Source organism: Hydractinia symbiolongicarpus, chromosome 1 (assembly GCF_029227915.1).
Source record: "Hydractinia symbiolongicarpus strain clone_291-10 chromosome 1, HSymV2.1, whole genome shotgun sequence".
In the NCBI taxonomy this organism is placed as follows: domain Eukaryota; kingdom Metazoa; phylum Cnidaria; class Hydrozoa; order Anthoathecata; family Hydractiniidae; genus Hydractinia; species Hydractinia symbiolongicarpus.
The window spans coordinates 10,251,874-10,269,471 of NC_079875.1; the positions used below are offsets into that span (position 1 = coordinate 10,251,874).

At 31.2% G+C, this 17,598-nt stretch overlaps 1 protein-coding gene across 4 annotated transcripts; it reads right to left on the reverse strand.

The window, feature by feature from the left end:
• Positions 1-182: 182 nt before the first annotated feature.
• LOC130637476 (AT-rich interactive domain-containing protein 3C-like) lies at positions 183-16,767 on the reverse strand. 4 transcript variants are annotated; one of them, XM_057446935.1, is made up of 6 exons: positions 16,533-16,767; positions 3,805-4,112; positions 2,823-2,990; positions 1,848-1,936; positions 737-1,340; positions 183-654 (listed from the first exon to the last, which is right to left on the reverse strand). In XM_057446935.1, exons 2-6 carry the CDS (start codon positions 4,102-4,104, stop codon positions 196-198), a joined length of 1,620 nt encoding a protein of 539 aa, XP_057302918.1. In that variant the 5' UTR covers positions 4,105-4,112; positions 16,533-16,767; the 3' UTR covers positions 183-195. The 4 variants fall into 4 exon arrangements, with proteins under 4 accessions (XP_057302918.1, XP_057302916.1, XP_057302915.1 ...); XM_057446933.1 differs by lacking the exon at positions 16,533-16,767 and adding an exon at positions 13,275-13,691; XM_057446932.1 differs by lacking the exon at positions 16,533-16,767 and adding an exon at positions 9,469-9,575.
• Positions 16,768-17,598: the final 831 nt, after the last annotated feature.

The window sequence follows — 17,598 nt, forward strand, 5'->3', positions numbered from 1 at the left end:
TTATTTAAAGATTTTTGTAAACATTACACTCAACAACTCTGAAAAATTATTTTATGAAACTATAGTAAATGTCGAGTGGAAAAACAAAATTCGAGATTTGAAGAAAATTTCAGAATAAAGTACAGAACGCGCAACAAAAATAAAGAAAGAAAAAAACGAAAAGCTATTTACAAAAAAGAATGTTGTACAATAAAGCTACTCAGCGTCAATATTGTTTCGTGCGTGGGCGACGTCACCATTAGTAATTGGTTCTTTTGCACTTATGACGCCCTCATAAATAACGCCCTCCACCTCAAGCGAAATTTTTATCGAGTTTCCGCCCTTTCTTACGTCAGGTAGTTTCATTCGTAATGTTGTCATTGGAGACGAGTTTTCATTGTTTTCTGTTTTAAGAGGTTGCGGCGTAGCCCTGGTACCATTTGTTTCACCATGTGACACTGTCGATGGTGGTGTACGCGTGTTATTGTATCGCAAACTATCGTGACTTGTCGCACTGGCTCCATCCATATGATGTCGCGAGTTCTCTCTTCGAGGTGGCGAGTAGGAGGATCGAGGATCTTTACAATACACACACGGGCACATTGACATCATACTGTCATGTGGAGGCCTGTGACGGTGAGGTGGTGGCTCTGCTCTGCCGTATTTGCAGTCGATCTAAAGGAAATAAAATGGTTACTAAGTTCTAAATTTGTAGTTTTTTGAACAAGCAATAGCTGCTAAAGGAACGGAGACTTACCCCATTGCAGTTCTTGTCTTTGCAAATCATTCCAGGTTTGGTTCTAGAATCATCCATTAGTCGCCTCCTCGCTTCTTCTTCAATCACATGTCTAGCATCTCCATCCCAATCTTTTCCTCCATAAGAGAAATGGTGACTTCTTCTTCGGGCTTCTATTTCTGCTAGTGTTCTCATATCACTATCTCTTAATGGCGATCTTGGTCGTGAATGAAAGGACGGTGGAGACATTTTACCAGATCGGCTTTCTGCAATTGATGGTGTGCCGTCCTGAAGGACGATCACCTTTGGACTATCCATACCATATTTATCATACGACTTTGCCATCATAGCATCACTTGGTCGTTTCAACCCATACCTGACATCCATTTGCGATGAACTCAAAGATGGATGGGGTAGATGGTGATGCGGTTGGGTTGCTGGATAATCGCACCCGTTTATAGGGAAGGAACCAAACCGGTCATCTCGTGTGGATGTCATGGTGGGCTCTGCATGATACAGTGTGGAGAATCGATCCCGTCTGTTGCTATCTATGGCTGCTTGTAATTCTTTTGGAGTGGAAAAGTTGTGTAGGGTGCACTCGTATGGGTACAGATATTTCAGGTACCTATTTTAAAGAAGAAAGGGCTGATATAGTTGTGATATAGTAACATCACATCAACTAGCTCCTAATTCTCAAGTTTAATGTTGTAAAGGAGATGCTTTATTGCCAGGTAAATTATAGAGATAAAGTCTATATGTTTAAAAGGTTCAGCTGAATAAAGTGAGTTGGAATACACTAACTGACACACAAAATTATTGCTTTACTGAAGTGGAGTTGTTAAGATTGTTTCTTAAAGTTTCTGTTGGATCTAAGCAGCAGTATATGATCCCCAAGAACTTTTTTAGTCGTTCTTTAGAAAATGCATTGCATCTTTTTTGCATGCAAAATTGATCATCGTCCTCCATTTTTACCACTAAAATGCTTAAAACTGTCGAAACTATTGCTGGAAAACAAACAATCTGTTGTTGTTATTCTTGTTTTTGTTGTTGTTTGTCGTTTATCATCATTGTACAGAAAAAAACAAGGAAATTTAAATACCCAATATAGTCAACAAAAATAAAAATAGCTTACTGTGTGCGAAGTGTGAATGCAGCACTTGTTATCGATGTAGGTAAATTTAGACCCTTTGTGATCTTGCTCCACTGTTTGTTCCGTATAACCTGTACAAAAAAATGCACGTCGATTCAACATTAAATATTAACTTGCTAGATATAAAGTAAATGACAAACATAGTAAAAATATGAAGAAATAAGAAAAACCGTAATTACAAAAAATTAGTAAAATAAATATTAAAAAAAAAATGATGTACACATTGAGGAATTTTTATCTGTTATTTCTCAAAGAATCAATGTCGAAAAATAAAAGACTGTCAGGAATGGCGGCGGGGAAAAATTATCCGTCGCTAATTATGGCAACATTGAAAGGAGTTGTTTTCGCTGTCGCCATTATGCAAATCCAGCCCCATTAAACATTTCTTTTCGCTTTAATTAACAATTAAAATCTTGAACAGCAATTTAGAATAATATCAGATATAAAGAACTAAATCAACAATGTGTAATTGCATTAATGAGATCAAAACCAAAGCCTAAGGAAACATCTCTAATATGTGTGGTTGTGTCTTTCATTCAATCACCGCTAGAATCAAGATGTTTTCCTTGATTGTGATTATTTGATTGGTTGGAATTAAATCCATGACGTCAATGACTCATAATTGTTGCTATGGTGATAAGTGTTTTTGATATTGTTCTAGTTTTTATCAAAGAAATTTGAAAAAAACATTAATGATTATTATCTTTTATTTATACCAACTTCCTAAAAAGACGATACGTATTCTATCTTATGCAATAGGATTTGGACTGAGTTATATTTTCTAAGCCGGGATTACACCAGGAGTAATGTAAGGGCTGGAATACACCAGAAAGGAAAACAACCGGCAATTATTATTCCAGGTTTTTGTATGCAAATTGCAAAACAAAACAAATCAAGTGTCATTTCTTGTTTATGCACCAATAATTGACTAATGGAGACGTATTTTTAAAGACATACCTGAACTAACCCACCATGCTTGACTACTAAGTTGTACAATTGGAACAAATCCAAGATTTGTTTGGCCATGATGGGGATCCGGCTCACAGGTGTTCCTCTTCCCTTCATGAAGTCAAAGTACTCGTCCAAGAAGGACTTTCGGTCAGGATCTTCGTCAATTTCATACAACTATGAAAATTAAAGAAACGAATATATATTTGTTTTTTATAAAATAAAATTTAAAGACCACTAATTCATTTTTATATATTATTTCTATTTAAAAATTTTTTTTTGTCACATTAAGCGATAGTCCAATAAACGTTTTCCGACAATTATTTTGTATGTTAATCAAAAACACTAAGGATCATAGTTATGTACTCAAAACGAAACCAATGATTCAAGTTCAGGAAACAAAGCTATGGAAAAGGGTCCCTTACACAGGCCAGTATGATATGAATAAGTGCATTTTAAAAATTATAAATTTTCTCATCTTAAAACGGAGTCAAGCTTAGCAGTAGAATCTAAGCTAGTAAACTTGTTTGATAAATAAAAGTTTCTTGTTGTTTTGAAAATCAAACACTGTCGATAAGCGTGGGCTCGATAGCCCAACATTTTGTATTTCAAAATAACCAAGCAAAAATTTTTAAAATGGTTAATGAGTAATTGGCGGGAACATTTTGTCAGCAAAATGTCAAGAGCGAGGAAGAGATTACACAAGGTAAAATTTTCGCTTGTGATGCAAAAAAAAATTGACATTAACACTATTTATTAGTTTCGACAATTTTGTAACTAGCAAAGTTATGAAACAGTTACGTTGTTATTAACGTTGAACAATGGCTATCAAATATATTTGTCCTATCTCATCTTGATTAACCACCAACAACAAAATATGCTAAAAAGCTCTTTGGCTGATGCTATCAATGTTATTTAGACAAAAACAAATTCTTGCAGCGTAACTCATTAATGGACACACATTCTTAAAAAAATATGCATCTAAACTAACTTGTTTAAATTGCTCCTCATATGACCATTCATATGTGTTGGATGTCTCTGATTCGGGTGGAGAAGGACCTCTTTCTAGGACAGCATCAACACGAAAGTTTTCCTCATTGCTATCATCATCTTCCTCCTCTGTCTTCATCTTCTTATCTTCCTCCTCCTGCTCTCTCATTTGTTTCTCTTTCAACCACATCTGGTAAGCGTGCAGAGAGTTCGCGTCAACCTTCTCCTCTTTTCGAGGCAAATCACTAGTCGATTTTAAAACAGGCATGACTCGTGGAGCAGCGCTGACTTCTGTGGACATTCTGGACTCTAAAAAAATATGTAAACTTGTTTACACGACTTCTATTTTTTCATACAAAATTCTTTCTTGCAAATTTTGGTTGTCTTTAACTTATTAATTCACATTTCAAGATAAAGTAAAATAAAGTACAATAAAAATAAAAGTAAAAAAATTTGTTTACGTGTTTACGTTTTTGAATAAAATAAACAAACATGCGTCACGCACGAACGACTGACAGCTATTATTGAAATAATTTTTTCACAGGTACAATTGTGTTATCATAATTCGTAAGAGATATTGCAAAGTTAACACATCTTTTTAATGTTTTCAAAGGTTTAACGAAATTAACAGATATATTTATGTATATATACACCACAACAAAGAAAAGCTATAATAAAATATCGTATAGTATTATAAAATAATGGGAGAATAAAAAAGATATTAAATAAAAATCAAGACATGCAATAAATAATTTTCACGAGTAGAGTGTAAACATAAAACCGAACCTGTTAATTACGTTGAGAAACTGGCCAATCAATTTTCAAAGAACAAAGATACTGGCCAATCAATTTTAAAAGAACAAAAAAAGTTCGCGCACGTACACATGTTCCCTACACGCACTATCAAATTGTTTAGCTCTGTCTTCAATAATCACCATGGCGACGCAATTGATATTAATGACATATTAACGGAAATAAACAATCAAGGACTGATTAATTAAAGAATAGAAACGTAATCGTGCATGCGATAAGCTTTTCATTGGTAGTAATTAAAGGAAATATACCTTTGGAGATAGCAGTCGCCGCCGAACAAAACTAATGCTGCAACTTGTTATATGACGTGTTGTGTTGTTGTTATAAAATGCAATGTTAACCCCCTGAGGTTATATCTGCCTGTTTCTGTAATAACAGGCCTTCAAAGAGATAGGAGAGAATTTTTAAGGGTGTAATATTTAGAGTTTTTCAAATCTTTATAACCCAGTTTTCGTTTAAGCTCAGGAACTTAATTTTTGTGAACACGCATCATACTTAAATGTATAACAATACACAAAAACACATATGAACACATATTTAATCTGTATATCTGTTTTTTCCTCTCTTTTTTTCCTTTTTAATATTTCGATCTATTTCAATTTGACGTTTAGTTTTAAATAGCTTCTTGTGCCACCTTCTTATGTCAAGGTCTCATCAATATGCATTGACGTAAAATAATAACTTCCCTTCGATGACGACATTTGATTTGACATTTAGACGCACGTTAACGTTCCTTTTTTTAATTAGAAAACAGATGTGCTGGCAAAACAGAACTTTATGGCAAGTTTAGCTATGATGAAGCTATTTTAGATACGTTTGTGGAATTATTTAGTTGAAATTCCTGCTTTTTTTTATATTTTCTTATAACTTTTACTTTATACTTGATCTTTCCAAAAAATGCAGCAACGAGACTTTTACGTGACCTTATTACGTCATCAACGACCCTATGGCTCCACCAACATACATTTGGATTTTCTTTCCTTTTAATAGATTGTTTTGGACCCTTGTCTTGAAAATTCTGCATTATTTATTGTGGATTTAGACAACCTTAATTTTTACCGCTAACAACTTATTTACACCTTCATCTGGACAATGAAAGATAAAATTTCAAACGAAATTGAAAAATTCAGATTCAATTTTTTCAGATTTTATGGAATTTAATTAATGTTGCATTAAAATTTCCTGAAAATTGAGCAATGTGATGTAATGCTTTGCTTTTGCATCGAGAACAATGAACTATTACACAGGTTAAAAGTATGCACAACAAAATTGCCGATCAAAAATATTAAGGAAAAATACAATTACTCTAAACGCTGTAAGTCTGCTTTTAAACAGCAAAGATAATAGTTGATAAAAACAACTTAAATGCATTTTCAACCTTATATTCCTAAAAATCTATAAATTAGCGTAAATATGACCTAAGTGGTCTTTCTGATCTTATGAAAGTTTATAAACATTCGCAACTATGAAGAAGTTATTTTTGTTATCATTTGTTTTTTAGAATACAGTTGCCAAAGATCAAGATATTTTAAGAAATGACTTTTATTACCAGCACCAGTATAAAAAAAAAATTCCCCTTTACTTAATTTATTTTTGGCTGTACTTTGAGCATGGACGAATATCGCAATCTTCCCTTTTTTAGCTCAAGAAGAGAAAGGGAGATGAATGGCAGAGGGGTTAAATAAATGAAATAATTTTTAACACTCTCTCCTTTTTTATATCCATATATTGCTACACAATGCCAGTCTTCTTTTTAATCTCATTATATATACGGAGAGGGGTGTTTCCCAGCACACGTGCACATTTTAAATCGAAGTAAAAAATAACTGTTATTTAATATAAATATAAATAAAAAAATATATAATTCATAAAGAAGTAATCGCACTAAAAATATGAACAAAATTTGCAAATTCAGCTAGCTAGCTACCTTTTGTGCTACATGCACCGTAACGAAGTAAGCGGTAAAGACTTACGCTCATCTCGTGATATTTTGGTTGCAACACCAGATGGTGCATGTTTAAAAGTTAAAGCATCAAAAGCTGTTATCTATTTTTTATATTAATATATAACTATATAAAAAAGATTAACATAATCATAATAAAACATAATATTAAAAAAGTAGGAACGATATCACAATCTGGTTAATCAAAATAGTTGGCGAACCAATTTAACATACAGGCGTCTAATGTTTTTTAAGAATTATAAATTGTATTCTTTGTTTACCCTATCTTTTCAATCTATATAAACTTTCGCTTTTTCTGTTCTATTTTTATTATTTTTATTTCTTGTTTATTGATGTTAAAGGTTAGGCAAATAATTCTTGTCAATTTCACGTAAATTAGTCGCCGCAAAAATTACGGATAGGAACTTGCCTTTTGTTACACAAATATTTTCCCCTAGGATCGATATAAAAAGAAAAACTATTTTTAAATAATTCGATTTGCTATTTTCGCAAAAATTAGATTAGATTAACATTAGATTTTTTTTAGTAAAAATTAGTTACCATAAAAATTAATTCACTGTAGGTATGTAGTTATGAATTATTATGCACTATGTCATGAAGTAATTGAAGCATTTAAAAAAAGCACACATGATTATTTCGTTTATTCTTTTTATCAGTTCTATTCAATGAACGCAAAAGTAAACAAACAAACAAAAACAACGAATTTTTGTTTTTCGCAACATATTTTTCATGGTTCAATAACACCAAATATGAAGGAAAGTGAAACCAGGAAGTTGTGCAAATTCCTCGATTAGTTTAATTTTCCTTTATATGCTCAAGTGAGTACGTAGAAACTGCGGTTAGTTTTGTTTTTTCGGACACAGATTGTTTTCGGACACAGCATTTGTGTAACAATTTTTTTAACCTTATTAATATTAAAATAACTTTTTCAAAATTAGATTTTATCAGCAGGATCAATAATTACCCAACGTGATTTTAAAAAAAAGTTCGAAACCTTGTATATCAACAAGAGAAATACCTAGTTAAAGGCAAAAACATTATGTTATTCGATATAAATGTAAAATTTATAAAACGCCATTATGAAGGAATATAAAATTTAATTTTTTATTTCTTACTGCATCAGAATCTGCTTCATCGAATATCTGTTTTTGATTTTATACATGCCAATTTGACACATAATTAGTTGGATTGTCATAGGAAAAACAAGTAGAATCACTAGCAATATAATATAAAACGACAAAAAATAAATGGATAAAGATGAAGAATAATTAAAAATAAAAATAATAAAAAACAAAATTTAGTTTTTAATGTAAATAAATATAAATAAATAAAAAATTAATGTAGAAAAATAAAAAGTTGTTTACATTTTCCTACCTCTCATGGGACTGCGTAGAAAAGTAGGGTTATTTTTAAATACGTCACACATCTTTTAAAACCTTGTGGAGACAAACGACAAACTACTCTCGTTGTCTAAGTCAAATGATGAACCATAAAACTTTTCGTACAGCTCTTATAAATTATACTGAAGTAATCCTCATGATCTTGTTCACATTCCGCATTAAAAAAAAACATATCAGGTTCGACTTATTAATCGTAGTCGGCATTATTTTAATAATATTTATATAAACCGCATGTGGCTCTCAACTACCTGCTGTTAAAAGATCACATTGTACCAGGTCAAAATTGTCAAAAAAACATATTCTTCGTGCTCATTTTAACACACCAATGCTATTGTTTATGAAATTATAACAGGTGTGAATACAAGTGATAAAAAACGGGGCCCCCTTTCAAATTTCAAATTTTTTCTGACTTTTTCAGAAAACAAGAAGCTGCCAAATGATTCTGTACCGAATCGCATTGTATCTATTCCGTTCATTAGTTGTATGGTGCGAATCGAATTGCGGAAGTTGCATTCGAATTAGTATACCTAACATTCGACGAATCGTGCTTTATATTGAACAACATCATGCGCAATGCTGAGTTTTTGTTTTTGATGTATTCAGCATGGATAGCTGTGTATAGATATATCATAAACAGGCTTGAAAAGCTAGAACACAGGAATATACCAGTTAAACACATTACACAAAGTAAAAAGGGTCCGGGCACCAATTGGTGTTTCAGTTATTCGTGCTGCGTTATTAAATTTTTCGATCAACCGTGATGTGAAGAAAAGATATTTGAAATATGTAAAATATATACTCTATATAAAACCTTTTTCACAACGTAGAATTCACTGAAGCGTTTCAACGAAGCAGTAATATAATTTTTTTATCAACGAGCATAAAAAAGCCTGGGACAAAATTTGATAAAAATTCGTTCTTAATTAATAAGACATTTCTCTTGACTATAAAAAAAATGACACAAAACTCGAGCAATTATAACAATAATTATCATCAATATCAAAGTCTTGCTTATCAAATTACGTATTACAAACAAGTATAAAATATTAATTCTCAAAATGAAACATGTTTTATTGCTCTTAATAATTCCCATAATACTTTTCGTATTTATTACTATTTTTATTATATTTTTATTTTATTATTATTATTATTATTATCACTTGGTGCAATGCGATTTTTTTTTAACTATATAATAATCAGCTTGTTTTTTAAAAAAAGGAGAATGATATTCATAATCCTACTCAAGTGTACACCAATGCTACGGTGAACGAAATTTTAGTACAGTTAATATGTAACATGAACAAAGTAATGACAAATTAATAATAATTTTTTTTTAAATATGATTTTTATGTCTGCGTTAGGGTTAGGGTTTCAGCGAAAAAATAAAAAAAAATATGTCACTTCATATAACATGAAAAAGTAAAAATCAGGTGAAATACTAAAATTAAGGAACATGAAAACAAAAAAACAAACAATATAAATATATTACCCAATAAATCGTAATTCAACCTTCTTTGATACATCGTCATGTTTTTCCTTCGTATATGTATTTAGTAACAAAAGATTGTCATTGGAATGTAACTTTTTTATATTTATTTCGATAAAATGCGTTCTTTTCTGATATAAAACCAATCAAGAGTTAATTATGCCTTATTGTAAATTTAATCAGGGGGTAAATTGAGGAAAAATTTAACTTTCAACCTAATTGCATAAATTATTAGCATTCAATCCAAATTATATGATTTGATATCAAAATAACAAAGTTGCATGTCTTTTGAAACTGAGTAATAAACGATTGTGCATCTGAGTAATAAGAGGCTATAATCCCCCTTTTTATTGTGAATTTTGTCATGTTTACACCCCCAGAAAGGTTATCATTATGTGTGAATTTATTTTAATTTTGACATTCATATTATTAATTTTCTATCTAAGTACACCCTGCGGGACGACATATTACTAATTGTGAATAAAAATACGGGGGCGAAATTTGTAATCATATGAATGACAGTCATATCACTTTAGCTTCCATTCTTTGAATTATTTTTGTGTTCGTGCTTCTAAAGTAGCACCATCATTGCAAGACTGCTAATAAAATCCTTGTATTTCTTCGTAGTGTTAAATTCGAGCAGGATTTTGTATACTAAAATGCACCGATAAAATTAAAATTTCATGGTTTTGTGGTTGGCATATTTGAGATTTCTCCCTTTTTTTCTTGCTTTTGTTGCATTAAAATGTTTTTTCAACGTTTTTTTTTTTGGGCCCAGTCCAACTTCTACCTTCTTGATTAAATTTCGCGAAGATTAATGTTCGCAACTTTTACCTGCACTCGTGAACATTTGTCGAAATTACTAGAAATTAAGTACTCGCTAAAACGATTTTTTTCTTCCGTTTTCATCCTTATTAAAGTAGGTTTTCAATACAAGCTTTCTGCTTTTTTGAATATTTTTCAAATTTTTTTGCTACTTACTGGCTTATTCCACTAATTGCTTAAGTTTCCTCGTCGTTGCTTTGGAATTAAGATCCTTTTGGAATTTGGAAACGCTCGATGCACGGTTATTAAATTTGTGGTTAATATTAATCAAGAGCCTCAAATGTGATGATTTTGCAAAAAAATTTTGGTATTGCAAGTTGCTTAATAAATTAAAAAAACATTTAATGGGACACGTTGGCGTTGAAGATTCATTAGCTGAAACAGAAACGTGATTAATTAGAAGTAACTTGAATTAGTAATTGAGGAAAATGAAGCGAATATCAACTTAATTTGACGATACGTTCGTGGGGGAGATGGAAGTCGTTAAGGTAAGAAACAAAAAGCTATTCATATACGTTGCGTCTCTGTTGAATCAATTTGAAATAGAATCGGAGAGTCTGTTGTACGATAGATGTCATGAGATCCTTAAATGACTGAAAGCCGGCTTCTGCATGTCACCTGTTCAGTAGTTGCAAAGATGGTTTGTTTTGTGATGCTTTGGTAATTTCACCTTCTGTTTGCCTTTGGTCAATTTATTTTGGGATAAAAATGTGGCTAAAACAAATGCTAAACGAATTGCCTAATTGAGAAATTTTAAGACAATTTCTGAATTTTTATTTGTTTATTAAAAAAATATTCGATAACGCGTTCTGGGCAAAATCACTTCATCAAACCTAAACATTATTAAACATAATATTAAAAAAATAAATATTTTGAGGACTAAAATAGGTGTGAAAATTAAATTTTCTTTAGAACTAGCTCACTATCCAAGTATCAGAAAAAAAATATGATAGAATCAACTAATCAATGAATAAAGAAAAAAATTGTGACAAGCAGTAAAATTTGTAGAAAAATGTTCCTTGAAAAGTTTAGACCTAATGATTGGGAGCTAGCTGCAAGTTGCGTGCACGAGACAATAGGTTTGATGCACATGACGACACACGACGATAGCCCGTGAAACAATAATAATTATAACGTTATTGCGCATGCCTGTATTTTAAAGCAAAAAGTGTTAATAATCAGACCACCAAAAACAAAACAATCAAAAAAATTTTTTGCATTTGAAAGAGCTGTTTAGGACTGGGAGGACATTTCTTGCACGAGTAACTTTAAACGGAAATTGATCATTGATTTTTGTCATTACTAAAAGGATGGTGGATTTGATTGGATATTGCTTTGATGTAGAACCGAATAATTTATGCAATGTAGTCGATTTAAAAATATCTGTTAAAAATGGAAATATTTTCCGCCGACAATTTAGCTGTGCATCTCGCTGACGTTAGCGTATTTAAAGCTGTCCACGTTTAAATAGGTTGCCTCCCATAACATAGGTTGCATTCTATAACGTTGCTATGATTTTCCGATGTGAATTAGAAAAAGTGCAAAAGTTTACTGGTTTTGATAAAGAATAGTTCCTTTGATTCGATTTTCAATCTCTCCCGCCAAAGTTTTTGTTTGTTTGATTCCTTTTTGTTTGTTTATTTTCTTCTAAACTTGTTAAAGTTATGGTGGACATGTAAAAAAAAGCATAACATATTTTAAAACATTTCCAAGGGCTTCTAAAAGCATTTGAACCTAATTCTTAGTCCAAATATTTCTTATTGGTTTTTAAAACTAAAGCTGTATGTATTTTAAGATCTTATGTAGCAGAAAACCAAATTATCGTATATTACCGCTCTCCCAACAAAATCACGTTAGAAGCTCGTGAGGGAACGTAGAATAAAATATTGTAGGAATATATTTAACTAACAAAGATTTTAATTTCTGCAATCTATTATTATGACATGATCATCATGACATTATTTGGTGTCAAATGTTTTTTTAAAAAAAAAATTGGGATGATAATAAACCTACAAACAAAAAAATTCTGACAGTTGATTCATTTTTTTATAAGATTCTGTCTAACCCCCGTTTTTGTTGTTTTTAATATCAAAAAATTTTAAATGCATCACGGTGCTTGAAATTGCGCAAATCAATTTAAAGATAGTAATTATATATTAATAAACGTGAAATTTCTGAAGAAAGCTAATTTTTATCATTCCTTTTATGTCGTTTTGTTTATTATTATTATAATTTTTATTTTTAAAACTACTTGTTAATTGCGAAGGTTTTCTCTCGTAATATAACATCGATCGGTTGGGGAATTTCATTTGTGGTAATTTCAACTTTACGTACCGAAATTTTATTACCAATCTCCTAAAGTTTGCCAAACTATTCACTGCACTTTAAAAAAGAAATATTGAGGATTTTTTTTTCCTTGAAGTATAAAGAAAAGAAAATGAGTAAAAATTTAGATTTACTATTGTTTCTTATTTTGTTCTCATAACCCGTCACCCCCAGCCTTATTAACCTCAGAAAAAGGGAGTAACCTCATACGGAGTCTCTCACTTAGTAAAATCATCAAAAAGGACTTGTAACGAGCGACGCTATTTAACGTTGCAACATTGAGATATTAATTCTGAACAAACATGCATCAGCACAAATACATCTATTTTTTTATTCATTTCTTAAAATTAGATCCGTTGGACACTGTCAAAGATGGGTCGTGTTGAAATTTTATTGATTGTAAAGTAAATTTTATTGATAAATAAATAAAACCATAGCAAAAAAATATAAAAGATATAATTTTTGATTCTTATGGAGATGGGTGTAAGTGCAATTCAATTTTTTTAGGAGAAAACATCAAAGAGGTGTGTTAATTCTTAACCTAGACTGTATAGCTCCCTGTTTTTTTTATTACAAAGCCAGGTAAAGCTTTATTCCTTGTTAACGAATTATTAAATTGTATATATTTATTAACGATTAAAAATTAAAGTCAAACTTACAAATTTTTCTAGACCACCTTTGTACAAATTATCCACAAAAAGTGAACACAAATTTCACAAGAATTGAGTATTAATTAAAATTGTCCGCATTATGTCGGGTTGTTAATTAGAGTCGCCATTAACACGTGCAATTAAATACATCAAAATAACAGTACATAGTATGATGGATACACCTGGTGAATATTTGTGTAATGTGCTTGCTGGTGTTAATTGTTAAGACAACAGGTAGCACATTGGCTTGCGTGAAAAATACTGGCATTCCCACATTAATTAAACGGAAAAATAAATGTTAAAACGGCACTCCATATCTTAAACGGCGCTCCATGTCTTGTTCTGACGCGGTGTGTATGGTGTGTTAGTGAAATCAATAGCAACCTAGGCGCGTGGAATTGCTCCACTGTATTACCTGCGTCGATACAACAATAAAAAGAAACATAATCTTTCTTGACTTGAGGTTGAGGCTATAGGTATCAACTGCAATTTCGCCAAACTTTCAGAAAATTGAAAAAATATATATGCGTAGATTAACAGGGATTGTGCTAACAGGAATTTTAAGGGTATTAAACAAGGTCTGGCTGCAATTTTTTTTAACAAAAATTTTTTATAGTTAAGAAACTTCCAGGCTGAACTCAAAAAGTATGTTTCTTATAAAAGAGACATATATGGGAGAGACATTGCCAGAGGATTCGTTATTCTCTATTTGGTTTTTGATTTCGAAAAAAAAGCCCTGGGACGAGGTTGGTTATACTTAGTGAGTTATGAAAATCATTCCCAATCTTACTTTCTTCGCACGATCATGATTTACTTATAATAATGTAAATAACAACACCAAGCTCGACCGCAGCACCTTTTACCACCATTGAGAAGAAAATAGCCCTGTGGACGAGATTGAAAAACACGTGTTTCTTCCAATGGATTGTTTTAGTGTTAAATTATTGCGGGTGTGCTAAATAGGTTTTGAAGTTTTAATCGTAGGTCGTAAACATTTATTTCTTAGCAACTTCGTCCCCAGGTCTCTTTTTATCTTTCTGACAATCTCGGACGGCGAGAGAGATTGTCAAAAAGAGAAAAGCAGCCCAAGGGCGAAGTTTCTTTGAGTCTTTATAAAGTGTTTAGTGTCCTAACTAAAAAATCTGTTTAGAACGCAATAGAATTAAGTGGTCCGGCTTTTTTACTAAAGACCTACTGATCCTGCACTACAAATCCGTCACTATAAAATCCGTCATTGTCAAATCTGTCATTATTAAATTTTTCACCTGTTGCGAATTCTGATAGTCAATATTGCGTGGGCGGTTGTTATGAATTAACCATTATATATAATAGCAGGGGAAGCATGCGTAAGTCCCAATTGATTATATTCCCCGGAATTTCATTTTTTTTGCCATCTAAAATCTAAGCATAAGCTTTGAGATCGCAAGACTGTATGTTTATTAGTCTCTTCACACCAAAAATTAACTTAGCGATAACCTTATTGGCAAAACATTTTGCCGTTCTCGTTTCGTGAACCAGGGGCTCAGGGTACAAGAAACCCTGGGGAAAATAATGATCTATTTTGATATTTTGAACATTATTATTATTGTTTTGCCTATACATCGAACTACGCAATAAGTAAGCAATAACGTTATTAATATTACGAGTGTATAAAATATTTATTTTCGCTAGTCTACTGAAAAAGTGTATACTGATCGCAAATAAAAATTTGTAACATTCACTCAAGTTAGTGACGTTATTCGTTTAGAAATTGCCCTGCAATATCCAGGTCATTTTGTTCTAAAATTAAGTTTTATACGACTTGATTAAAAGTAAAGTTTTTCATGAGTGCTAGCCCAACTAAGCAGAGATACTTGTCATCCAAGTGGTTAGTCAAGGCGGAACAGTGGAGTCTGTGTATTATACAGAAACAACATCGAGTCTCAGCCTAAAATTTTTTGTTGCTTATATCGTAGCATGTATAAGTTTTTTCAATTTACTGCTAATAATTGTCAAATGTTTGATTAATAATTTTCTTTGCTGTATATATAAAGTAAAACTAATATTATATTGAAATTACTGCTAAAAAGAATTATAACTAACAAAAACGAATATGCCAAAGATAAAAATAACAAATATAACAAATATATATATAAATATAAAAAAATATATCATATTAATAAAATACCTTCCGTTCTTTTCTTAGTTATAATTTTTTTCATTTTTTTCAATTTTTGTTTAACTATATCAACACAAGTGATATTTTCATTTTATATGGAAGCTTGATGAACTTTTCTTTTCATATATATATATACTATATAAATTTTATTCGTATCAAATGTATCGAATATAATTAATAATTCAATGTGTCAATTGAAATATTACATTGTCAATTACCGATTAATATCAACTTAGTTACCAGGTCCCTGCTTTTAATTAATAACGATAGACCTAAGTTCGAATTTGACTTCCTATTAAGAATTGATAAGCAATGAATAAATAAGGAAAGTTAGTACTTTAATATCATTAATATCAATTCTAATTTGTTTCAACAAATCACACGGAAGAGGCATGGGAATGAAGTTGATATTTAACTAAACATTTTTTGTTTTCGTGTTGTGAACATCAGAAATTAAAGGACATTTTCTTAATATTTTTTTTATATACATTTTTGATACACCCGGAACCTAGTTTTTAAAGCACGTTGATCGTTAAGACTGAGATATACTGAGAACATGTTCAGAAGGTGTTCAGCCTGTTTTCTTAGTTACAAGTCATAAAGACAAAATACTGTACGCCTGGTGATACCAAAGAAAGATCAGCCTCGTCCTCAGGACTTGTTAGGCTTTTTATATTTGGACGGCCTGAACAAGTATACCCAAATATAAAAGCCTAATAAGTCCTGGGGACGAGGTTGAAGAAAGAATTATTTTTCACCTATCTTTTTACCAGTATGTACGTTTCTGCAATAATGATAATTCCAACATCATACAATCATTCGTAAAAATATTCATTGTTAACTGTATGTAAATGTCTGTTTTGTTAGAAGAACATTTGAGGCTAAAAAAAGCGTTAAAAATAAGCACATTCAGCCTGAGTTGAAATTTAGATGTTCTTTTTAAAAAAATCTGTCCAGTGCTTTTTTTAACAGCTAATTTTGTCAAAATGAGAAGAATCTTGACTTTTTAGAAGCTAAAAGTTAAGATTTTACCCTAAAACAACCAACTTAACCAACTTAACTACTAAAGCTGAATAATAATGAACATAGCAACAAAAAGTCGTACTTACCAAAAAGCTTGTATTTGTATTTGACAATGCAATGTCTAACAACTAATTCAACCAATGTATCGTACAAAAATATCCACTCTTTCCCCTGTTCTTTTCTTGAAATTATTTTTTATAAGTAATATAAATTTTTTATCTAAACATAATATTTATGAATATATTTTATTATTTATCATGTCTAGCATTCAAACATTCAAACTATTTATTGTTACGGCTACCAGTATCAGTACCAATACAATTAAACTAAACGTACTAAAACGAACTACTAAAAATTATCCAAACAAAACACCAAATTTAATAATCAAGCCAAAAATATAACTTTTGAGTTGAATGACATTATTGTCAATAAATCATAATAAATTATGTAAAATTACTAAAATTACTTTTTTTTATTCTTTTCAATTTTTTGAAAATGCAATGCTGTGAATTTATGTTTAAAAGTAGGTCTTTCTTTTTTCAATAGAAAGAATTGAAAAATTGCAAAAATGAAGACTTTTTTAATTAAACATATTTAAAAAAGCCTTACTAGAGGGCGGTGTTTATTAGAGGGCGGTGTTTATTAGAGGGCGGTGTTTATCCGAGGGCGGCTCCTATTAGAGGGCGGCGTGTATTAGAGAGTGGCATTTATTAGAAGACGGTGTCTAATAGGGTGCGGCGTTTATAAGAGGTCGACGTACATATTTACAAAGGTATGGCGTTTATCTAAGGTTTTTTTTAGAAATTACGCCCTGAACTATCTCCACAAAAATTCTGTAAAATAAATAAGAAACAATGGTAGGTGAAAGCAATTTTATATTGATGAGGAAGGCACCGTTAATGCTCCACTCAAACTATCTGTTTCGAAAAAGCATCCTCTTCTAATTTAACATCCCCTTTCAAGCGGCAACGCCCGAAGGGGATGTTAAATCAGAACACTAATTAAATCTTTTACTGCTAGCTAATTATGATAATGGTCGATATTCGAAATAATCTTTTTCTCTCACTTTTTAAAATAGTTTCTTTGTTATTGGTTACTTGGAATTGTCGAAAATAGTAAAAAGATGTGTAAAAAGGGTGAAAACTAAGCGTA

Excerpts from the sequence above, each read along its gene's own strand:
- LOC130637476 (XM_057446931.1), bottom strand. The coding sequence starts at position 8,005 with ATGTGTGACGTATTTAAAAATAACCCTACTTTTCTACGCAGTCCCATG. Across the intron at positions 1,937-2,822 it reads AGCATGGTGGGTTAGTTCAG|GTTATACGGAACAAACAGTG; the intron begins GTATGTCTTTAA and ends TTTTTTGTACAG. Across the intron at positions 655-736 it reads AAGACAAGAACTGCAATGGG|ATCGACTGCAAATACGGCAG; the intron begins GTAAGTCTCCGT and ends TATTTCCTTTAG.